General features: G+C 58.9%; 3 protein-coding genes across 10 annotated transcripts in view; all 3 read left to right on the top strand.

Annotated features, from left to right (window-relative positions):
- The window catches only part of PLEKHA6 (pleckstrin homology domain containing A6), a 46,517-nt gene extending 37,057 nt beyond the window's left edge, over positions 1–9,460 (top strand). For 6 of the 7 annotated variants that reach the window (XM_071578472.1, XM_071578474.1, XM_071578476.1 and 3 more), the window contains 16 exons: positions 223–303; positions 1,665–1,733; positions 2,102–2,182; positions 2,435–2,584; positions 2,962–3,057; positions 3,192–3,303; positions 3,450–3,589; positions 4,123–4,275; positions 4,871–4,988; positions 5,077–5,171; positions 5,507–5,689; positions 5,802–5,966; positions 6,168–6,301; positions 6,386–6,528; positions 7,287–7,410; positions 7,854–9,460. In XM_071578472.1, the coding sequence (XP_071434573.1) occupies positions 223–303; positions 1,665–1,733; positions 2,102–2,182; positions 2,435–2,584; positions 2,962–3,057; positions 3,192–3,303; positions 3,450–3,589; positions 4,123–4,275; positions 4,871–4,988; positions 5,077–5,171; positions 5,507–5,689; positions 5,802–5,966; positions 6,168–6,301; positions 6,386–6,528; positions 7,287–7,402 (1,836 nt within the window). In that variant the 3' untranslated portion in view covers positions 7,403–7,410; positions 7,854–9,460. The remainder of the gene's footprint in view (positions 1–222; positions 304–1,664; positions 1,734–2,101; positions 2,183–2,434; positions 2,585–2,961; positions 3,058–3,191; positions 3,304–3,449; positions 3,590–4,122; positions 4,276–4,870; positions 4,989–5,076; positions 5,172–5,506; positions 5,690–5,801; positions 5,967–6,167; positions 6,302–6,385; positions 6,529–7,286; positions 7,411–7,853) is intronic. The other variant, XM_071578475.1, reaches the window with a different exon arrangement.
- A 1,092-nt stretch (positions 9,461–10,552) lies between these two features.
- GOLT1A (golgi transport 1A) lies at positions 10,553–12,162 on the top strand. Of its 2 annotated transcripts, none has more exons than XM_071578697.1 (5): positions 10,553–10,659; positions 11,137–11,228; positions 11,323–11,501; positions 11,594–11,657; positions 11,822–12,162. In XM_071578697.1, the coding sequence occupies exons 1-5, from the start codon at positions 10,620–10,622 to the stop codon at positions 11,858–11,860; spliced, it is 414 nt and encodes a 137-aa protein (XP_071434798.1). In that variant the 5' UTR covers positions 10,553–10,619; the 3' UTR covers positions 11,861–12,162. The 2 variants fall into 2 exon arrangements, with proteins under 2 accessions (XP_071434798.1, XP_071434799.1); XM_071578698.1 differs by having other exon boundaries at positions 10,553–10,644.
- A 5,041-nt stretch (positions 12,163–17,203) lies between these two features.
- Positions 17,204–22,185, top strand: REN (renin). Its single transcript, XM_071578639.1, has 10 exons — positions 17,204–17,310; positions 17,844–18,000; positions 18,111–18,234; positions 18,528–18,646; positions 18,764–18,960; positions 19,497–19,505; positions 19,854–19,976; positions 20,594–20,738; positions 20,819–20,917; positions 21,531–22,185. Exons 1-10 carry the CDS (start codon positions 17,210–17,212, stop codon positions 21,690–21,692), a joined length of 1,236 nt encoding a protein of 411 aa, XP_071434740.1. The 5' UTR covers positions 17,204–17,209; the 3' UTR covers positions 21,693–22,185.
- The last annotated feature ends 570 nt before the right edge of the window (positions 22,186–22,755 follow it).

Consider the following 22,755-nt stretch of genomic DNA (forward strand, 5'->3'; position numbering starts at 1 on the left):
CCCCTCACCAGGGTGTTCAGGGCATTCTGCCAGCCCTGGGCTCACCAAACGGAGCAGCGGCAGCCTCGGGGGGAGCTGTCCCCACGTGTCTCGAGCCACTGGGACATGTCAGGAGGTGGCATTTGGCATCTGAGGGCTCCTGGAGTGATGTGCCCGGCTGCTCCGGTGGCACGCGGGCGCGTCTCCGCTGACCTGTGCCCTTTCCTTCCCTGTGTGCCGCAGATGAGCGAGAGCGAGACCCTGATCAGTATGGTGAACAGGATGGTGGAGACCTCCTCCCCTAGGGCCCAGCTCTACATGCAAGTAAGGCTCTGGCCGCCGGGCCCCGCATGGCTCGTGCATGGCAGCGGGTCCAGCCACCCTGTGCCATCCGGGGTCACCTCCTGCCATCGCCACTCATGCAGATGCAGCACCCACGCGGCACATCAACCCCTCTGGGGACCTGCTAGTCCATCTCAGGCTTTGCTAATCCATTCATGAGTCATTAAAACCCGGTAAATCCTTGTGCTGAGAGAGAGTGCAAGGTGGGGACGCGGCAGTGCCGGACTCTCATCCTCGTTTGGGCTGTACTTGGGGCTTGGCTCATCCTCGTTTGGGCTGTACTTGGGGCTTGGCTCATCCTTGTTTTGCCATCCGATGATGCAAGGAGAAGGTGTGGGATGATTTGAGACAGGAATGCAGCCCAAGGCTCTTAAACCACTGCAATAATTCCTGCAACAGGGAGAGGAAACAACCTTTTAGCCCCCGAGGCTCTGGCTCCTTCTGTTCCCAGCATCGGGATGTTCCCACTGGTGTTGGGCTGCAGGTCCCAGCACAGACAGGGCCCATCACTCGAGCCCACCGTGCCACCCACCCCTGGCAGGGGGTTGTGGGATCCTGCCGTGCTTCCCAGGACACCTTCTGGCAGTGCCAGCAGCTCGGAGATTGCTGGGATTTTCCAACAAAAAAGGCTCCTGTTTCCATCTGCTGTGAGCAGGGATATGCTGGAGGGTGAAACCAGAGCTCCTGGGATGCTCTCTCTGGCTGAGCTCCCTGCCCCGAGGCAGCAGCATCCCAATCCACCAGGCTCTGCCTCCAGCCCCGCTGGCATTTCCCAGATTCGGGTCCATTTGCATTATCCTATAGTTTAAATGGCTCTAAAGTAGCATCTTGCTTTCTAGCAATAATGATCCCCTTCTTCCTATCTTATGCCTTTCATCTCCAGCTCTTGGAGGCATTTAATTGCTGAGGTCCCATTAGTAATTTAGATTTCCAGGAAAGGAAAATGACTCATGGAGAAGCCGGGTGGGGGTAAACAGGCCCTGCTGCAGCTGCTGATTTATAGGTGTTTCCACTCTGCTAAGTGGAATTACAGCTCAATCTCGCTGCCTTTGTTTCCCTGCCTCTGGAATGGTGGCAGTTAATGATTCACAAGGCATGTCTTTAGCTCAGTCCTTGGCTCCTGTGGATAATTCCTGTGTGATGGGCAGAGAGGCTGTGACTTCATCCAAGCGCTCTCCAGCACCAACATCTCAGTGCCTCCTGATGGATGGAGAGCACCCACCACCTCGAGACTTGGCTCTTGCCTCTCTTTCCCCACTCACAGGGATGGGAGAGAGGGGCTGGGAGTGCCTCACCTCCCCTGGGGGTCCCAGAGCTGGGCTCACCCCACACTCTGCTTGCAGGTGACGCCCTTCCCGGAGGCCTACAGGGAGACTCTGCATCCCTACAAGATAAGCGAGCAAGACACCGATGTAAGAGCAAATGTCTGTCCTGTGTGTCCCCCCTGTCCCCAGAGCTGGTCTGCTGTCCCCATGGAGAGAGCTGTGCCCAGAGCTCCCACATATGAGAGCTGCCCCAGTTCAGTTTGTGCTCCTCAGGGAGGACTCCACTGAGTTTAGGTCTGGCCCCATCTCCCAATTTGTCCCCTGTCACCTTGGCTGGGGCTGAAGCCCCTGCAATGAGAGCAGGATGCTGGAAACCCTCCCCAAGGCCACACATCCCATCAACCCAACCCTGTGGGCCATGTCCTGGTTGCATCCTGTCTCTCCCAGCTGAGAGACTGGGCTGGATTCTCGCCCCCCTCATCCTGTTCTCCCTTTCTCTTTCCCTCCTGGCACAGAAGCTGCTGGGGAAGCTCTGTGAGCAGAACAAGGTGCTGCGGGAGCAGGAGAGGCTGGTGCAGCAGCTCCGGGCAGAGAAGGTACGTGGTGACAGCTCAAGTGGCCACCTGGGGACAGGTGATGGCCATGCCCAGGCAGCACCTGCGTGGTGAAGTGCCCTGTCATCACACAATGGAGACAGCTCAGTGGGGTTGTTTCTGAGCTGGGGGAGATGCCCTGGCAATGCCCCAGTCCTGGGACTCCCCATGTGTTCATATCCTGTTCAGGAGATGGACTGGAGCTCCTGCACCAGCCAGGGTTTCACAGCTCTGTTTCCCTCCCACTCCATCCAGGAGAGCCTGGAGAGTGCTCTGATGGGGACACACCAGGAACTGGAGATGTTTGGGAGCCAACCTGCCTACCCAGAGAAGCTGCTGCACAAGAAGGAGTCACTCCAGAACCAGCTCATCAACATCCGTGTGGAGCTGTCTCAGGCCAGCACGGTAATGGGGGTCCCTCCTCTTCTGGGGACCCTCACACCTTCCACTGTGTCCCTTTTCTCCCTTCCTGGAAGGAAAATAAGGGAATTCGAATTCCCCTCAGCTGGCTGGGGACCAGAGGAGCCAAAATATCTCACTGGGCACAAAGCAAACTAACCCTCGAGGTGCCATCTCAGCCACCAGTTCCATCCCTGCTATTCCAGGTGTTTGTTGGCACCAGGGGCTCCCACAGACACTTGTCCCCACTGCTGCCACCCCCTCCCCAGCTCAGGGGGCTGTACTGGCTGCAGCCTCCTCCTGCTTTCCTGGGTAGTCCAGGGCTGCTCCCAGCCAGGAGAGGAACCCACCAAGGACTCCCCTGACCCCACCTTCTCCCCCAGGCCCTGGCAAACAGCACTGCCGAGTATGAGAGCCTGGAGAGCGAGGTGTCCACCTTGCACGATGACCTCTGGGAGCAGCTGAACCTGGACATCCAGGTGAGTGGGTCCCCCTGCCATACCTGGGGTCCCTCAGGGAGGTCCCAGAGGTGGAAGGCCCCCCAGTTCCCTCAGCCCTCTGCTGACTGGCAGTGGTGGGACCCCTCTGACCGCTGCCTTTTCTCCCCATCCAGAATGAAATGCTCAACCGGCAGATCCAGAAGGAGATCTGGCGGATCCAGGACGTGATGGAGGGGCTGAGGAAGAACAACCCATCCCGTGGCACCGACACTGCCAAGCACAGAGGTGAGTGAGGTCTGTCCCTGCACAGCCAAGACCCCAATGTGCCATGGCATGGCATGACCCTGGTGGCTTTGGGTAGACAGCAGCTCCTGCTCAGGGACATGTTGGTTCTTATCTTATTATTAACTTATTTCTGCTCTTCTCCACAGTGGCCCTGGGTCCCTCAGGGACATACAGCTCCAACAGCCCTGCCAGCCCCCTGAGCTCTGCCAGCCTCACCAGCCCCCTCAGCCCCTTCTCCCTCATCTCTGGCTCACAGGGCTCACCCACCAAGCCTGGACCTGGTGAGGTGAGTGAGCAGGGGTGTCCCTCCTGTGCCACCAGTGGGATTGGGGGATGTTGGGCACCAGGCATGGAGCACAGGTGGCTCTGCCCAGGGACATGGGTTTGTCCACATGAATGGGCCATGGTGTTCCCTGGTCACATCGGGCTCCTTGCAGGGGCTGTCCTGGGCTGTGCAGCCTTTGAGTCTGGCGTGGAGCAGCCCTGAGGGATGAGAGTTGCTCAGCTCCAGCTTTTGGCTTCAGGACCAGTTCCTGCTGCCACCACAGCCCCTCTCACTGCCCTTGCTCAGAGTCCAGCAGTGCTGGTCTCACCTTCATCCATGTGAAGTTCATTTAGGGTGGCATTTGGGGCCTCCCCAGCTTCACTTGGACAGAGGCAAACAGTGAGGTGGGACTCACTGTCCCTCTTTTCCCAGAGACACAGACCACGGAACCTCCTCTGCTCCTTGTCTCGATGCTTCCACTGTGTGTTGTCTCAGTCTTTCTCTAACTCTCTCTCCTTCTCTGCTCTCACCCCTCACGCTGTGCTCCACCCCAGGAACCAGGCCCGCCTCGACCTCCCCTCCCCAAGTCCTACATCCCCCTGGAGTCTCCTCCGGCTGTTCCTCCGCTGCCCAGCGAGAGCCGCCTGTGGCCCTACCCCACCTCCCCCTCCTGGCAGCAGGGCGGTGGGGAGGCGAAGCGGGGACAGGTACCGAACCCCCAGCGCAGCAGCCACCCCATCCTCCTCCTCCCGACATGTGGCAGGGCTGGGATGAGGCAGGAGATGGAGGTGCCCAGCCCAGTCCACAGGGACAGTGTGGAGGTGGCACTTGGCATGGGGACAGCAGCCTGAGGCTGTACCTGCCCTCTCCTAGGGCAGCAACAAGCAGTGTCCCCACAGCAGCCCTGCCATGGCCCTCATGTCCCCACCAGGTCCTCAGCACTCACTGTGTTCGCTGGGAACAGGGATTGTCCCCTCCTGGGCAGCCCCTGAGGCTGCCATGGCCCCTGGCATTGCCCCCTCTGCTTTTCTCTGCCCTCACCTCTCTCACTGTCCTTCCGTGGCACTGCTCCCCTGTGTGGTGCTGACAGGCTCTGCTGGTGGGGCTGAACCCCCAGCCCCTCCCCACCAGGGCAAACCTGGATTTGGGAATTGCTGCTGGTGCCTCACTGTGCTCCTGCTGGGGGAAAGGGCCAGGTGGGGACACCAGGGGACACTGGTGTCCGTGCAGCTGGGGTGGTGATGCGTGTCTGGCTCCTGGGCAGGATGGGGGGCTCACCAGGGACCTGCTTCCCTCTCACAGCCCAAACCAGGCTTCGAGCAGAGCAAGAAGGAGGTGCAGCGACCCAGCCCCAGCAGCCCCCCGGCCGAGGGGCTCCGGCAGGAGCAGGATGCAGAGAAGCAAGCGGCTCTCAACAAGGGTATGGCACTGGGGACAGCAGGGCCGTGCTGGGACCCTGCTCTTGGTCCCCAGGAGGGCTCAGCCTGGTGTTTTTGTTTGCTCTGCAGTGGGAATCGTCCCCCCCAGGACCAAGTCTCCGGCAGAGGAGGAGGTGGTGTCAAGGAGGAATGCTGGTGGCATGGCCAACGGGCTCAGCTCCCGGGTAGGGGTCGGGGTGAGGGGCTGGGGGCCTGGGTGGGGGACTGGGGGCCTGGGTGGGGGGCTGGGGGCCTGGGTGGGTGACTGGGGGCTGGATGGAGGACTGGGTGAGCCATGGGAGGCTGTGCTGCAGCCTTTGGAGAGGAGCCTGTTGCTGTGTGGCTCCACGTCTTGCCATCCTCCTCCTTGAGATCCCTCCTGGGGGATTTCAGCACCTTCCCCCCACCCCGAGAGCGGGCTGAGCCCAGCAGCCCATGGCAGGGGGTTGTGGCACTGGGAGGATGGGGCCAGACCCTTCTGTGGGCAGGGGTGGGTGACCTGGGGCTGGGCTGTCTCCAGGAGAGACCAAAGAGTGCCGTGTTCGCCACCGAGACGAAGGTGAAGATGAGTGTGGAGGAGCAGATCGACCGCATGAAGCGCCACCAGAGTGGCTCCATGAAGGAGAAGCGGCGCAGTTTGCAGCTCCCCAGCAGCCAGCAGCCCGAGCCCCCCGGCACGAGGACCCCCACCTCCTACAAGGTGGTGAGTCCCTGCACTTGGCAGAGCGCCCGAGGTCCCTGAGGAGCAGAGGGGACACTGGGGGCTGGGGAAGGTGCCATGTGGAGGGGCTCAGTGGGGCTGGGGTCCCTGGCAGGTGCGCCGGCACCGCAGCATCCACGAGGTGGACATCTCGGACCTGGAGGCAGCGCTGCGCTCGGACGACCCCAGCAAGGTGTACGAGACGCCCCAGGAGGAGATCGCCCGACTGCGCAAGATGGAGCTGGAGCCGCAGCACTACGACGTGGACATCCACAAGGAGGTGAGCACGAGGTGTCCCAGGGGTGTGGGGCATCCCTGGAGAGGCTGATCCACCCTCCTGCCTCAGTCAGGATCCTGGCTGTGCCCAGCCAGAGCCTGCCCTTGCCCAGGTGGATGTTGGGCTGAGTGGGGCAGGTGGGTGCTGGAGGGGGACAGGTCCCCCATGCCCGGCATGGGACTCACCCCTTTTGACTGCCCCCAGCTCTCCACGCCAGACAAAGTCCTCATCCCTGAGCGGTACGTTGAGCTGGAGCCCGAATCACCCCTCAGCCCTGAGGAGATGAAGGAGAAGCAGAAGAAGGTGGAAAGGATCAAGACCCTCATTGCCAAATCCAGGTGAGGCGGCAGTGCCCATGTCAGCCATCCCAGGGGCATTCCGAGGGGCCTGGCACGGGTGCTGATGGCGGGTGCTCCACACAGCCTGCAGAACGTCATCCCCCTGGGCGAGGGGGAGGTGGACGCCCCCCAGGACCCCGAGACGCAGCTGCAGGAGCAGGAGAAGAGGATCGAGATCTCGTGTGCTCTGGCTGCCGAGGCCTCTCGCCGCGGGCGCATGCTCTCGGGTAAGGAGGGGAGCGAGGGGGCCAGGACCTGCAGACCCCAGGGAGGGTTACCTGCTGGGCTGGCAGGAGGGGTGAGGGCAGGCTGGGCACATGGGATGATGATTTGGCCACAAGAGCAAGGGGTCAGTGTGGGCAGGAGAGGGGTCAATACTGCACCGATCCTGGGCAGGGCATCCCTGTGCAGTGGGAGAACCAACAGCTCCCAAATCCTGCCCCCCATACCTGGGGTTGCCTTCCCCTGAAATCCTGGGATGGAGCAGCTCTTCCAGCCGGGCACAGCTTCCAGCACCTTGTGTTGGGAGCATTTGTGAGGGTGGGATTGCCTGGCTGGGTGGCATGTGGTGGCACGCCTTGGCTGAGCGAGCATGGTGGCACCCCTTGCCCAGGGGGATTGTGGTGGCACCCCATGCCCGGGGGGTTGTGGTGGCACCCCATGCCCAGGCAGGTTGTGGTGGCACCCCATGCCCAGGGGGTTGTGGTGGCACCCCATGCCCGGGGGATCCTGGTGTCACCGTGCCCAGGGGATGTGCCTTGTCCATGAGGAGCCCTGCAGGGAGCTCACGTGTGCGCGCCGGGACCGGGTGCTGCTGTGGCTTTGTGTCCTGCCCGCGCTTGCTTCCCTCTTCCTTCTTGCTTCCTTTTCCCTGTCCCTTTCCTCTCTGCTAACCCCTCGCTGGTGCCCCCTCGCTGGTGCCCCCTCGCCCTCCCCGCTGCCACAGCCCGTGTTCTTCACGCCCTTCTCCCATTTCTGTTTCCAGCCCAGTGCGCTACCCCCAGCCCTCCCACCTCCCCAGCCTCCCCGACTCCACCGACCAACCCCCTCTCGGCCGAGACGCCCCGGGGTGCCGACAACAGCCATTTAATGCGTGTGTGAGCCATGACGTAAGCACCTCTTCTCTCCTACGTCATCCCATCCCGTGCCCTCTCCATCCCGGGGGTCCGGCGGGGGTGTCTCCTCCGCGCCCCCCCTCCGTCCATCGCTGCTTGCTCCAGCTAACAACCATTCCCTGAGCCACGTCAGCCCCGTCTCCTCCATGGACCAACACAAGTGTCCCCCAGGGCACTGGGGGGCAGCCCGGTGTGGGCACAGGGGGGCTACGCAGCGAGGAAAAAGGGGGTCTCATGCCTGGGATGAAATTTGTGCCTTCAGAATGGGGGGACACGATGTCCCCCTGCTCGATTGGAGGTTCCCCCAAGGAGCCAGGGGTGTGGACCCAAATTTGTGTCAGGCTCTCCTGTGCAGGGCAGGGAGGGGACTGCAGGGTGGGCACAGGGTTGCCCCACCACCCACCACCCCGCTCAGTCCTCCTCTCCCCTCCTTCCAGCTCAAGCCCTGGCTGCTGCCGGCGCCACCAAGTTCCACGGGGCCACGTTTTAGCCCCCCTGACACGACACTGAACCTCTCGCCATGGTTTTTGGTTCTCCTGGACCCCCTTCCCTCCCTCCGGCGGTGAGACCACCTGGCACGGCCGAGCAGGGCGATGCGGCACCAGCGGGACCCGCCGCTCTGCCCCGGCCCAGGAGACGTGGAGGGGGCCTGAGGTTGTCCCCAAGGAGCCCCCAGGCTGGCAGTGGACACAGAGACAGATCTGCCATGTCCTGGGCGTCAGGCCCATGTGGGCAGCTGGGCAGGGACATCTGTGACAGCAGCCACTGGCACAGTGGGCATCTCCCTGCCAGGGCATCCCTGGGGAGCGTAGGACTCCTGGGACATATCCCAAAGGTCTGTGAAGGGGCTCTTTGGGTGGAGACCAGCCAGTCCCCACCATGGATGGTGCTTCCACCTTCCAGCAGACTTGGATGGTCCATCTCAGCTCCTCGATGCCTCTTGCCCTCCCTGAGCCCTGACCCTGCTTTGCACACCCCCTGGCCTGGCCAGTCCCATCACTCCTGGTGCTGGGGCTCAGCTGGAGGAAGAAGGAGCCATGTTGGGAACAGGATGGAGGGAGGTGGGGCTGGGGGGACATGGAGGTGCCCGTGGCAGTGCCATGCCTGGGGTCAGGGTGGTACAAGGGCTGCCTGGGGCACCAGAGCCCTGCTGGCACAGAGCAGAAGGTCTGGGCAGGGTTGGGGATGATGGATGGGAGCAGTGCAGGGCACTGAGTGCCAGGTGGGATGGTGAAGCCATGGGGTCCTCAGGGATCCCTCTGCAGTGGAGGGGAGGGTGGTGAGAAGAGGAAGGGGAAGGGGCCAGGAGGGAGCAGTGGGGTCACCTCAGCTGCCTCTGTCCCGCTGCCACCTCTGAGCCCTCCAAAAACCTGGCCCTGCATCCCCTCCAAACCCTTCCCATTGCACTCCAGCCCCTTCCAGTTGTTTGGATTTCCTGTAGCAAATGTACCCTTTGCTTTAACGTTCTGGAGGGTGGAATAAAGCGGGTTCTGCCTGGAAAAGCAGAATCCCTGGAAGGACGTGTGGTTGGCAGGGCTGCCCCTCTGGGGCTGGGCTGGGCAGGGAGGATGGAGCGAGGAGCTGGATAACTGGATACCGTCCATCCCACAGCTACTTCCCTACGGGCCTGATCCTGCCCCCCAAGGACCCCTGCACCCCATTGCCCCCATCTTAGCAATACTGTAGGACCCCTGGAACCCTAAACCCCATTCCTGAGCCTCCCTCGGCCCTCTTAGCTCATAAAGCTGGCCCTTTATTTTGCTATTACATGCCTTAATATATGTTTTATGGAAATTCTACATTTATAATATATATCTATATTTGTTTTTCTCTTCTTTCCTGGGAGGAACTGTTTGTGCCGAGCTCTCTCTCTCCGCAGGGTTGTTGGCACCAGCCCTGCCCATGAGTTACAAAAGCAGATTCTTTGCCAATTTATCAGAGGGGAAAAAAAATGAAAAAAAAGAGAAAAAAACCTATTTAAAAATATATATATTTTTTCTGCTTTTATTAAAAGCAAATTTATTTAAAATAAAATATACAGAGACTGTAAGTTTTAAGAGATGACGCCTTTATTTCCCTGTCCCTGAGCACAGCAGGGATGGCCAGGGTGGGCACCCCAGCCATGGCTGGCCTTGGAACCCAGTTGTGCTTTTGTGTTTTGTTTTGGTGTTTTGGTTTTTTTTTGTTTTTTTAAGAAAAAACAACCTTAATTAATTTTATTTTGGTTATTATTTTTCATAACACTTCATATACCAGTGAACTTGTAACCGAGAAAGGATTTGCATCGGGAGGAAATCTATTTATGCATTGGGGAGGGTGGGATGGGAGGTGTTTGTTTTCTGGGATATTTTGCTAGTGTTAGAGAAATAAAAGTATCTATGAAACAACAACATGTGTGTGTCTTTTGTCTAGAGATGACCTTGGATGTTGGTTTTAATATCAGACTGAAGAAAGAGTGGATGAGTGGCAGCAGGAATGGGCTCACCTTGCTCGTGGTTCTCTCCACAGGCACCTTCTCCTCCCTCTCCCTGTTTTTGGAGTTCATTTGCCCAATGGGGTTTAGTTTGGGCTGTAGCTGGTTCTTGTGCAGGAATAAAACACCTGTCCCTGGGCAGTTTGTGTAAAGCCAAGGGATAAAAGGGGTTTGGGAAGAGCTGGGTGTTCATGGAGGGTCATGGGCACAGAGGTCCCCATGGGTGGCTCGGGGGTGACACGTGCCATGAAGGGACCCTGTGTTGGCCACAGCCAGAGGGTCTGGTTGGGCCACTATTCCCACACCAGGCAGCGAACCCCAGGGGATGAAACAGCCCCAGAACTCTCCCATGGAGCAGCCTGGATGTGAGCTGGGAATGACAAGGATGCTGCAGGGACCTGCACGAGGGTCCCTGACCCCCAGGTGCCACTCAGACACCCCAAAGAGGCTCCACGCTCCCTGTTTCAGGGATTTCTCCAAGCACTGTCCGTCCCATGCCAAGGAGGCTGAGCACTGGGCAGGGAGGGCAGGACCAGCAGCGTCCAGTGGCCACCAGTGGCCCGGGCACCGTGTCCCCTCTGGGGGAGGTGCTGTGCCCGCGGGGCGGGCGCTGCCGGGGCCGTTAATGATTTGCAGGATGACGTGGGGACTAAAGGGCTTTTCCAAGGGTCACTGTGGATGGAACCAGGGCCACCCTCGCCCGGCCTCACCCAGCCCCGGCACCTCCAACATGGTGTCTCTGACCGACTTCCAGCATAAGTGGGCACGGGGTGAGCCCTGGGTGATGCCCATCCCTGTGGGACCAGGGCACACCATGGGGGTACTTGGCAGCTCCCAGAGGGGCTGGAAGCTGCTGGCTGGGGTGGTTGGGGCAGGGAGGGGGGTAATGGCAAGGGGGATGTGGGGACCAGCTCTGGGGAGGTGCCTGGATCCTCTGGGCATCATCTCCATCCTCTCTGTCGCTGCTGGCACTGCCACATTTGTGCTGGAAAAGGCTGGAAATGACATTTTCATTTATTTTTGCTTTGTGGTTTATTCTTTAGAAGGCCAGAAGGATTTCTAGGGCACCAACAGCCTCCCCAAGGCCTGGGCAGGTGGAAAGGGTGTTTCTAAGCTTTGGAGACAAATCCAAAGTGTATTTCTGGGAGGGAAAGGGACAAGGAGGTGCTGAGTAGAGTGACCACAGCCTGACATGGGTCCTGAGGTGTGAAACCAAACCCTTGTCTCAGCCCTCCCATTTTCCACAGGGATTGGAGTGGGACTGGTCGGCTTTGGCCTCTTCTTCCTCCTTTTTGGGATGCTCCTGTACTTTGACTCGGTGCTCCTGGCCTTTGGGAACGTGAGTATGGCGGGGCTGGAGCTCCCCACAGCCAGCTCTGCTGCCCAGGATGGAGCAAAGAGCTTCTCTGACCCGCTCCCCTTCCTCCTCCCAGATCCTCTTCCTCTCTGGCTTGGTCTTCATCATTGGCTTCAGGAGGACCTTCACCTTCTTCTTCCAGCGGCCGAAGCTGAAGGGCACCAGCTTCTTTTTTGGGGGGTTGCTCATCGTGCTCATGCGCTGGCCCATCCTGGGGATGCTGCTGGAGGCCTATGGCTTCATCACCCTCTTCAGGTCCGTCCTGGCACACTGTGGGTGCCTCAGGATGGGCAGTGGAGCTGGGTGATCCTCCTCAGAGCTTAACTGAACCTTTTGTGTTGTCACAGGAGCTTTTTCCCAGTGGCTTTTGGGTTTTTGGGCTCGCTGGCAAACATTCCCCTGCTGAGCCAGGTGAGCAGGGCTGATGTGCCCCTCAGGGCTGGCACTCCTTGGGTGGGATCAGTCCCCCTCCCTGCAGTTGGGATCAGACAGGGAAGGTCACCGTGGTGTCCCCACAGCCCCCTGAGGCTGCACTGGTGGATTTTCCTGCTAATCCGGATCTGTCCCTGTTGCAGCTCTTGCAGAAGATGGGAGACAGCGGCTCCATGGTGTGACCTGAGCTGGGCTGGGCCAGCTGGCTGAGATGGGATGGTGTGAGTGAGCCCTGGGTCTGGCTGTGCCCTGGCTCAAACCCTGCTGAGCTGTTGCCTCTCTCAGCCCTGGGACCCTCAGTGCTGTCCAGAGTGACCCCACAATGGGGACGGTGTCTCACTGTCCCATGGAGCTCCCAGGAGTGGCTCCTGAGCGAGGCTTGGGGTCCAAACGTGTCAGACAGGATTCTGGAACCATGATAGTTATTTAATTCTTTTTGTCTTCTCCTAGTGAAAGATTTAATAAAAAAAATGTCTGAGACTGAGCTCAGACTGTGCTCCTTTCCTGAGGCTCAGGGATTGTTCCAGCTCTGGCATCTCTTAGTGTCACCAAGAGGCAGGATGGCCATGGCTGGGGGTGGCACAGGGACCTTCCCATGGCAGTGGTGGAGATGGCACAGGGACTTTCCCACAGCTGGAGGTGGCACAGGGACCTTCCCATGGCCATGACTGGGGATGGCACAGGGACCTTCTGGTGGCTGTGGCCTCTGGCTGCCCTGGCCACCAGCCCCAGGCAGCTGGGGCAGCCCTGGCACACAGGCAGGGGCCGTGGCACTGCCTTCCCATGCATCCCATGGGGATGAGGCTGCCCAGGAGCCACGGGAGAGGGCAGAGGGGGTTAGGAAAACACCCATTAAACTGCATTAACATTTCCTGACCTGACTGGAGGGGAGTAAATTACCCCAGTCAGACTCTGCCACCATGAAACAGCAAATGACATCCAGAATTATTAATTAATGAGGGATGCTGGGGTGGGAGGGGACCTGGAGCAAACCCTCAGTGCCACAGAGCTGATCGTGGGCCAGGACTTGTGTTTCCCATAGAACTGTGTCCTGTGGGATGAGCTGGACCTGCAAGATGGAGCTGGTGGGATTTACAGCACTGGTGGGCACTGGGGCAGCTCTGCCAGGGTTTGAGCCAGGAGAACACCTCCAGCACCTGATGCCCACTGTAAGCTCAGCTATCAGGTGCTTCCATGCCTGCTCAAAGAGGACCCACATTGCTGGATGCTCCATGGGATGAGCATCCCATTGTGTGAGGGGTCAGAGGATGAAACCAGGGACACCTTCACGGCAGGTGGCACACTGGGGCCAGCTCTCAGCTCTCCCAGCTTCCCCTCAGATGGTTTTAAAGGAGTCGTTTTGTCCAGGCTGCAGGAACTCCTCTCCCCAGGAGCGCAGCCAGCGCTGCCAGAGAACTGGTTGGACGACTCTGTGTGATCAGACACGGGCTGGATGGATCCCAGCCAGGTTTCTGGGAGCACTGGGGGAGCTGGGTGCAAGCAGCAGCTTAATTAAACCAAAGCAATCACATCAAAGCTGGTCCCTGCGCAGAAACCCTTCTTAACTTGCTAGAATTAATTAACGAGTTTGAGCTAAACCTGTTCCCTGTGGAGTGAAGGCTCCTGGAGCTGGTGGCTGTGCCTGTTGGCCCTCAGCAGGAACAGCTCCACTGCCCAGCTGTGCTGGGGGTTTGCACCAGGTGAGAGCAGAGCTGGGAAGGGCTCAGGGCAGGTGGGTTAACTCATGTGGGCACCCCAGCCCCAGAGCTACAGATGATGAGCTCCCAGCAGGTATAAAAGGGGCAGAGCTCCTCCAGCACCTGTGGCTGCTTCATATCCCTGGGAGGGCTGGATAAGGGAATTGGATCCCTGGGTTTGGGAAGCAGATACCTGGCTTTGGGTGTTTTGACTTTGATTGCTGCAGAAGGCTCTTTAGAAGGGGAAAATGAGCTTCATGGCAGGAACACAGTCCAGGCAATGAGGGCTGCAGCCTGGCCTGTGCTTATCCTATACCTGTCCTGGCTTTGCCTCACCTGAGAATTCCCTCTTGGGCTCCACAGCAACATTTCCTGGTTAAAATTCATCTCTGGGCCTTGACCAGAAGAAAGAGGATCAGTCTCTGAGGCATCGTGTGCAGGGTAAGGTGATTCCCACTGTTTCATGCCCCCTCCCGTGGCAGCCAGAGTGGATGAGCAGGGCATGAGCCAGGGGCTGTAAAGTCCCATCTCTTCACCCTGCTGGGGATATCAAGCCAGGATGGAGCATCTTCCCTGGGTGGCATTGAGGGATCATGGAATCACAGACTGGTTTGGAAGGGACCTTAAAGCTCATCCAGTGCCACCCCCTGCCATGGGCAGGGACACCTCCCACCAGCCCAGTTTGCTCCAAGCCCTGTCCAACCTGGCCTGGGACACTTCCAGGGATGGGGCAGCCACAGCTTTTCCAGGCTCCAAAGAGCCCCAGGGAATGGCTGTGGCCTCTCTCAGCACCAAGCCAGAGCTGCTCTCCTGAAGTTCATTGCAGGGAATGTTTTCCCTCCGGCTCAGTAAATCCCTGTTTTGCTGTGCCAGAACAGTTCTGGTTTCAAGCAAACACTTTGGGTTTGCCCTGGCTCTGCTGACGTCAATACTGAATTCCCCCAGTGCTGGTGCCACCCAGAGCCCCCTCTAAGCCCTTCCCAAAAGCTGCTGTTACGCTGGAGCTTTTCGGTCATCTGGAATAAGAATCCTCACAAGCTCAGTGTGTTTTCACTCCCAACAAAGTCATGGACTAGGAAATCATGTAAAATGCGTGGGAAGGCCAGAAATGTGCCTTCTTTCTTGTGCTGCTTTAACAGATCCCTCAAGAAATAAAAGCTGTTCAGTAAAACTTCCTAATGATTCCATTTAGAGAGGGAAATACTTAATATCTCAGATTTTATTTGAAGAAAAGCAATTGCTCAGCCCAACATGAGAGGAACAAATTTATCTGGCAGGAAAGCGATTGTTTCTCTCTGGAAAGCATTTTCCTTCAATTCTCTCAATCACTTGACTCCTTGAAAGCAGACAGGGAAATGACTGAAGAGCATTCCCCTGCTATTTCCAGATGAGCTGCTCTCTATTGGATCTGTAACTTGATCAAATCCCAGGCTTTTGGAGCCAACTGCAGCAGGTTTCCCACAGCAGCACATGGACCAAGTGGGGTGATTGCAGCCTTCCCTGGTGCCCTGGCACCTTCTGTCGTTGCAAATTCAGGTTAAGTGATGTTTTGAGGTTGTGTGGGAAGAGTTGTGCATCCTCCCTGCAGGTCTGGGTCACCTGAAGGGCTGGGAATAAAACCAGAATGGGCCCAGAGCCGGCTGATGCCCCTGGATCCATCCTTCTCATTCCCCTGTTCTGTCCCTGTGTCTGTCCTTCCCATTCCCCTGTTCTGTCCCTGTGTCTGTCCTTCCCATTCCCCTGTTCTGTCCCTGTGTCTGTCCTTCCCATTCCCCTGTTCTGTCCCTGTGTCTGTCCTTCCCATTCCCCTGTTCTGTCCCTGTGTCTGTCCTTCCCATTCCCCTGTTCTGTCCCTGTGTCTGTCCTTCCCATTCCCCTGTTCCTCTAACCCTGGGCACAAAAGCACCTTTGTGGGTTATTTAAAGTCTCTCATCGGGTCTTTTCATCTCTGCTCCCGTGCACCAGCTGCTCCTCCCTGCTCAGATCTGGCAGAGGGGACTGGGAGATGCCTTTGGGGGTTTTCCATGCACAGGGAATGTGTCCTGTGCTGGGGACATCCCTGAGCCCTGGCACTGGGAGCAAGGACAGCCAGTCTCAGGGCTGCCCCTGCCCACTGCAAGGGAACAGCCCTCAGCTCTTTGGTGGGTGTGAGGAAGTTGGTTCTGCCTGTTTTCCCTCGGTTTCCCTTCCAAGGGGGTTGTGCTGCCATTCCCTTGGCAGGGAAGGGTTGTTTCCCCCTGGTCCCCACTCCCCGGGGGTCTCCACACTTCCCAGCTGGGTCCTGCTCTGGATGCCCCCCAGGAGAGGTGTCCATCTGTTCCTCCTGGGACAAAGCCATGCCCAGAGCACCCAACACCCCTCAGGGCTCCTGCAAAGGTGCCTCCCTTTGGCCCTGGGTCAGAGGGGAGCTGGAAACGCCAAAGCCCTGGGACCACCTCCCCCACTGACGTGGTCCCTTTGCTTTGAAGTCACTGCAGCCCCCGCCTCTCCTTCGGGGAACGGGGCTTGGCAAAGCAGGCAGAGCCCACGGGATGCCCGGGAAGGGGATTTATGGCTGCTGGCGCCCTGCCAGGCTGTCTCACGTCGCTGTGGCTCCCGGGCTGGGCTGCTGCCTGCTGACCTCTGCACCCCCCCAGCCTGTGGGGCACGAGGCTCCCGCAGTGACGCAGGGCTGGGGCCACCGTGGGAACCAACGTCAGGGCAGGGGCAGCGGGGTGGGACCGTGGGGCTGGGCCCTGCTGCCTGCCAGGGGCAGCACTCCCCGGGCACCACAATCCCACAGGGCAAGGAGGCATCTCAGCCCCAGTTTTGGGGGGAAGCTGTTTGTGTCTTGTGGGGTGTCCTCCCTCCAGCACTGCTTGTCCCCTGGACAAGGGTGACAGTGGTGCCCTAAACAAATCCCATCCTCAGCAGGAGGGGGCCAGTGTGATTGTGTAGCTGGGGGTTTCAGGGCAGGGGCAAGTGTGTCATCAGCTTTCTTCCAAGAACATTTTTATGGCGTTTGCAGTAATTTCCAATCAAGATTCCCAGAGGTCAAGCCCTGGCTGGGAGCCACGGAGCACCCACAACCTTGGGCTGGGCACTGCCAGGGGGGAGACACAGTGACCTGGGGGACAGGGATGCACCTGGTATGGAGAAGTCCCCACACTGAGGGCTTTGGGCAGCATCTCCTTCCCAAAACACAGAGCAGGGCTGGGTTTGTTCCTTGGCTTCATATCATATGCAACAACTGCAATGAGTTCTGCTGTTCTCTGCCCTGGGCTCTGCTCCCTCACTGGTTTAACAGAGCAGTCCCTGTAAGGGCAGGGGGCTCTGGTGGGTCTTCACTTGGTGTCTCCATGGCTAAGGGGGCTGTGGCTGAGTGTCCTTTGCCATTCCCACCCCCAGGCCTTTGGGACAAACCCCATCATTCCTCTGTGGCACCTGACATCTCTCTGGCCAGACTGTCACCTGTGTCACCACCGGCACCCCCACCAGCTCTCCCAGCTGACACCAGCAGCTGTTGGTGCCCTGCACATGTCATGGTAGGGGCTGGTGCTGCCAGGGAACAATTAACCACAAGGAATGTGGGTTCAGTGCTCCCAGCTCTTCACAGCCCCCCTTGCCAGTCGTTCCCACCTGCCACAGGGGGCTCCTGGACGTGCCACCTTTGGCTGGGACTGTCACAGCCAGCATCCAGCCACCTGCCCAGTGTTGCCCGTGGCATTCCCAGCCCTCCCCCAGCCAGGGGAGGAGAAACCCACAGGGATGCAGAGACCCGGGCTATAAAAGCATCCTCCCCTCTGGGATGCAAAGGAGCTGCTGGCACAGGAGGTGGCTGCCCTGGAGGACACGATGCCGGTGGGACACAGCAGGAGGGTGCAGCAGTACCTGGTGGTCTTGGCCGTGACTTGGGGTGCCAGCTTTGCCCCCTCACCAGCCCAGGCTTTGCAGAGGTAGCAGAGTGTGTGGGGCCCAAATCGTCCTGGGTCCAGCTGTATCCCCTCTTTGCTGGGGGCTGGGGCTGAGGTTGTGGGGCTCTCCTGCTTCAGCCACGCTGGGAAATCCCTTCCTCCTCCTCTTCTGCTCTGCACCTGCTCTTCCTCACTCGCCTTCCTCTCTTTCCTTGAGCACCGAGTGGTTAATGGTTGGACTGGATGGTCCTGGAGGACTTTTCCAACCTAATCCCAAATAACAAAGGATGCCAAGGTGAAGCGTTTCCCTCGAGCGTGGGGCTGGGCTCAGCTCGGGGTCGGTGGGTTCCTCCTGCAGCACCCACCTCCCGTGGGGTCCCTGCCCCGGGTGGGCTGGGGCGCATCCCCCGTGTGGGTGCGGTGGGAGCGGGACCCGCGGGGTGCTGCGGGGAGCTGCTGCCATCTAGAGCCACGCGGCTGGAGTTCCCGAGGCAGGACTGCCGGGGTAGGGGTGGCAGGGAGCTGGGGGTGGAGGGGTTCTCCTGGAGCCCACCAGCCGTGTCCTGCCCCCGCAGGATCGCGCTGCGCAGGATGCCCTCCATCCGCCAGACGCTGCAGGAGATGGGGGTGAACGTGTGGGATGTTTTCCCGGAGCTCCGCCAGGGCAGACGCAGCGGCGGGGCCGGTCCCAGGAACGGGACGGCTCCCACAATCCTCAGCAACTACCTGGACGTGAGTTTGTCCCTGCGCGGGGGATTGTCCCCCCAGTGTCCCCCGTCACGTCATGGACCACACCTGGCTCGGGGCTGTCTGAGCCGTTCCTCATCCTGTGCCCCTTCCAGACTCAATATTTCGGCGAGATCACCATCGGGACCCCCCCGCAGACCTTCAAGGTGGTCTTTGACACGGGCTCAGCCAACCTGTGGGTGCCATCCTACAAGTGCTCCCCCCTCTACAGTGCCTGTGGTGAGTAGGGGGGCACAGCCAGGGCCAGGACTGACCCCCCCCAGCCTCAGCTCAGTGAAGATGGACAAGTCCCTCCACCTCGAGGGCTGCTCAGGGTGGGCTGGTGTGCGGGTCTGTCTCATTTTTGGCAGACCTTTGCACGGGGGGGTCTGTCTGTTGCTGCCCAGTGTGCTGGCACTGGGACAGGGTGGGTTCATCGTCACATGGGGGATGTTCTGGGGGAGCAAAGACCCTCAGCCAGTCCTCTGTGCCCCTCCCTGACTTTCTTTGGTGCACCTTCTCCCTCTCCCCAGTCTCCCACAGCCGCTATGACTCCTCCAAGTCCCGGACATACATCTCCAATGGCACCAGCTTCGCCATCCGCTACGGCACCGGCAGCATCAAAGGCTTCCTCAGCCAGGACATCGTCACGGTGAGGGCGTGCCTGGCACTCACACCCTGCTCAGCAAGGAGCTGCTCACACCTGGGGGGCTCCACGGGGGGCTCCAGCCCCCCAGCTCCCTGCAAGGACCCTCGTGCCCCTCCGCAGGTATCAGACATTCCCATCATCCAGGTGTTTGCCGAGGCCACGGTGCTGCCCGCCTTCCCCTTCATCTTTGCCAGGTTCGACGGGGTGCTGGGCATGGGCTACCCCAGCCAGGCCATCGATGGCATCACCCCCGTCTTCGACAGGATCCTGTCCCAGCAGATCCTCAAGGAGGACGTGTTTTCCGTCTACTACAGCCGGTGGGTCTCGGGGGGAGCAGGTGGTTTGTTTTTAGGGCATGGGAATCAGAACTGTGTTTGCATCTTGGGATTAGGAAAGAGCCCCCAGCTGGGCTGTGGGATGTAGGAGGGAGGGCATGAGCCTGTGGAGGATGCCTGGAGGAGCTGGGGTGGAATGGAGCAGCACAGGAGGCAGAGTTGGGTGGAGGCTTATCTGGAGCTGCTGGGCAGGGAGTGCCGAGGGGGAGTGGCTGCTCCCGGCTCGTTTGTTACTGTCAGATTGAACAGTCACCAGCTCTGAGTGGGGCTGCAGCAATCCCAGCCAGGAGGGGATTTGGTGTTCCATCTACAGGCAAAATTTAAAAAAAACCCACCAAAAATCAAACAGACCCCTAATCAGATGTTGTACCTCTTGACCTCAGCAAAAGGTGCATAAAAAAGCCTGATGATGAGGCTGAGGTTTCAACTGGCATCTGGGTGCCACCTGGGTCCCCTGGACACCCTGGGGCACAGCTGCCCCCAGTCCACAGCCTCATGGAGCACCTCTCTCTTTGCAGAGCTTCGAAGTAAGAAGACACAAAGCCCGAGCGCTGTCGATGGCACCCACTAACAGCCCTCCTGTGCCCCGGGGTGGGCACAGCCCCTGCTCCCCCTGCCAGCCCCAGGCCAGCCCTGGTCCAGCTGTCACACTGCAGATGCCCTCACTGGGTTCTGTCCACACTCCTGCTTGCTCAGAGACCCCTGCACGTGTCACCCCCTCTCACTGCTCTAACTCAGGGTTTCTCTGCTCCTGCTTGCTGTCCACCACTCCTAACCGGGGCAGCAGAGCCTCATGGCCATGGCTGGTCCCTCCTGTCTGGTTTTTTGGGGACAGCAGCCAAGGGGGAATGGCTGCACTGTGATTTGTACCCTAGGAATGCTCCTCTGAAACCCGGGGGGGAGATAATCCTCGGAGGCAGCGACCCAGCCTATTACACCGGGGACTTCCACTACCTGAACGTCAGCAAGAGTGGCTACTGGCAGATCAGCATGAAGGGGTGAGGGCAGGGAGAGCCTCTGCATGGCACCAGCATCCATGGAATCATTTAGGTCAGGCAGACCTCTGGGATCCTCAAGCCCAGCCATTAACCCAGCACTGCCAAGCCCAGCAGTGCATCCTGCAGACCCCGGGAGGGGGTGGGATGTCAGGCTGGGACCCAGGGAAGGTGGTCCATGGAGCCATGGTTTCACTTGGCATTGCTGGTGGATGCTTTTTCCCCTCTGGAGAGGAGTGGGGTTGGCTCCTCCAGCTTCTCCACACACAGCAAGGAGCCAGGAGAGCTGGGAATGCAGAGGGGGTGGCACCGTGGGCTGATTCAACGTGGAAGGTGCAGAGGAAGAGTTTAACCCCCTTCAGTCCTGCAGAAGGAGCGTCACTGAAACAACTCTGCTTTGTTTAAATAAAAATAAACAAACCCCACACATGACAAAGCTTAGCTTTCACATTGGAAAAGCTGGAAGGGGGTTCCTGCTGCTGCTGGAGAGTTTGTGCTCCGGAGGCACTGGGAACAGCACGTGCTCTGCCTGGCCAGAGCTCCCTGGAGAAAGACATCACATTCCTGTGAGCACTCATGGCATCACCATGGGATATTCAGGGTCTTCCCTCCCGCTCCAGGGTGTCTGTAGGGGCTGAAATCCTGTTCTGCAAGGAAGGCTGCTCAGTGGCTGTGGACACCGGGGCATCCTACGTCACCGGCCCCGCCGGGCCCGTGTCCGTGCTCATGAGAGCCATTGGTGCAACCGAAATGGCCGAGGGAAAGGTGAGTAACCCACCCACCCCACGGCACAGGGCTGCCTGAACCCCAGGGAATGGGCTCAGGGCCATCTCCCCCTCCTGCAGTACGTGGTGGACTGTGAGCAGGTGCCTCAGCTGCCCAACATCTCCTTCCACCTGGGTGGGAAGGTCTACGCGCTCAGCGGCTCAGCCTACGTGCTCCGGGTAAGCTGGTCCCTCCTGCAGCATCCTGCACCCTCCTGGCTCCCCCAAAGCAGCCAAAATGAGCCCCAGAATGATGATCCTTCTTTGCCCCAGACCCTCCTGTTCAGCAGAGGTGTCCACACAAGCCAGACCAACCTGTTGTTTCTTCCTTGGGTGGTTCTGGAGAGATTTGGGGTGAGCAGCAAAGAGCAAAGATGGGCAGGGATCCTCCTCCCTGGAGTCTGGGTATTAGGAAAAGGTTCTTCCCCCAGTGGGTGGTTGGGAACTGGAATAGGCTCCCCAGGGAAGTGGTCATGGCACCAGGAGTTCATGAAATGCTTGGACAAGGTTCCCAGGCACATGGTATGACTCTTGGGGATGGTCCTGTGCAGGGCTAAGAGTTGGACTCAATAGTCCTCATGGGTCTCTTCCAACTCAGCATATTCTGTGATTCTGTGATTTTTGGAGTTGTCCTGTGAAGGGCCAGGAGCTGGACTAGATGATCCAAATATCCTGAGCTGGAACATCCCTCCAAGTTCAGGGTATTCTGTGATTCTATGAGGAAGGAACACCATGGCCAAGCAGAGGGTGGAGCTCACTGCCATCCATCACCACTGGGGTCTCCTTTTTGCAGCAATCCCAGTATGGGGAGGACGTCTGTGTGGTGGCTTTCTCAGGGCTGGACATCCCACCTCCAGCTGGTCCCCTCTGGATCCTGGGTGCCAGTTTCATCGGGCACTACTACACCAAATTCGACCGGCGCAACAACCGCATCGGCTTTGCCACAGCCCGCTGATCCCGGGGGCTGGGAGAGGGTGGGGGGACCCAGCCTGGGGGCAGGAGAACCACCAGGAAGCAGCGATTTGAAGTGCAAACGAGAACAGCGTTCCCTCCCAGCTCAGCCACCTCCTCTCTTCACTGAAGCAACTGCAAACTTCTCCTTCTCCCACTCCCAAACCCCCGCGCTGCTTCCCGGGAGCTTCTGCTGCTGGGAGAGCTGAGCCTGAAGCACATCTTGTGGTGAGTGCTCAGTCTGGAAATCCAAGTGGGATCTGTGTCCAGAGCTGCTCCTCCAGGGACTTCTGGGATGACATGCAGTGGTACGACCAGCACACAAGGATTTGCTGCTGGTGTGGAAGTGCCTGCAGGTTCCAGGCAGGCTGAGCAAGGATCATTTGTTACAGTTCGTCTGATTCCTTAATTGGCAGAAAAATAATCTGTGTTTAATGATAGTTTTAGCTGGTGTTATCCCTACCCCTTCCCATGACTTTAATATTAAACAACTTAGAGCAACAGGACACTGAGTGGAGGCTTGTTCTTGCAGAGGGAAGAGATCAGACAGATTTATGAAGGGAACTGGACAGCAAATGTTCCTCTGCCAGGATCTACTATTGCATTTATGTCCTTCCATTTCCTAGGAGTGCAACACCCTCCCATCTGCTGCCACAGCAGCCACCTGTAGGCAAATCAGGGGCTTTTCAAAAAGCAAACAAGCTCTTTCTGCAGGAGATGAGATGATGTGTGAGCTACTCAAGACTCAGTCTGCCTTCCCAGGGGGGCTCAGGATCACTGGTTGCACTCCAGGGGACAGGGACAGGGCTGGACACAGCTCTTTGGTCTATGTCCCACCAGGAAGGTGGTTCTGGCTGCCCCAGAGCCTGTTTTCATGGCCATGTTGGATCCCTCTGGAGCTGCCTGCCCAGTGCCAGCTGGCCTGGAAGGAGGGGCAGACCAGTGTTCCCAGCTGGAGGCTGACATTTCCAGTTCTGAAGAGCTGCAGCACTTCCAGACCAGCAGCTGCGAATCCAAGAGCTCCCCAGTGCCAAGGGCTCCCCAATGCCAAGTGCTTTGCAGTGCTC

This window comes from Pithys albifrons, chromosome 28, assembly GCF_047495875.1.
Source record: "Pithys albifrons albifrons isolate INPA30051 chromosome 28, PitAlb_v1, whole genome shotgun sequence".
In the NCBI taxonomy this organism is placed as follows: domain Eukaryota; kingdom Metazoa; phylum Chordata; class Aves; order Passeriformes; family Thamnophilidae; genus Pithys; species Pithys albifrons.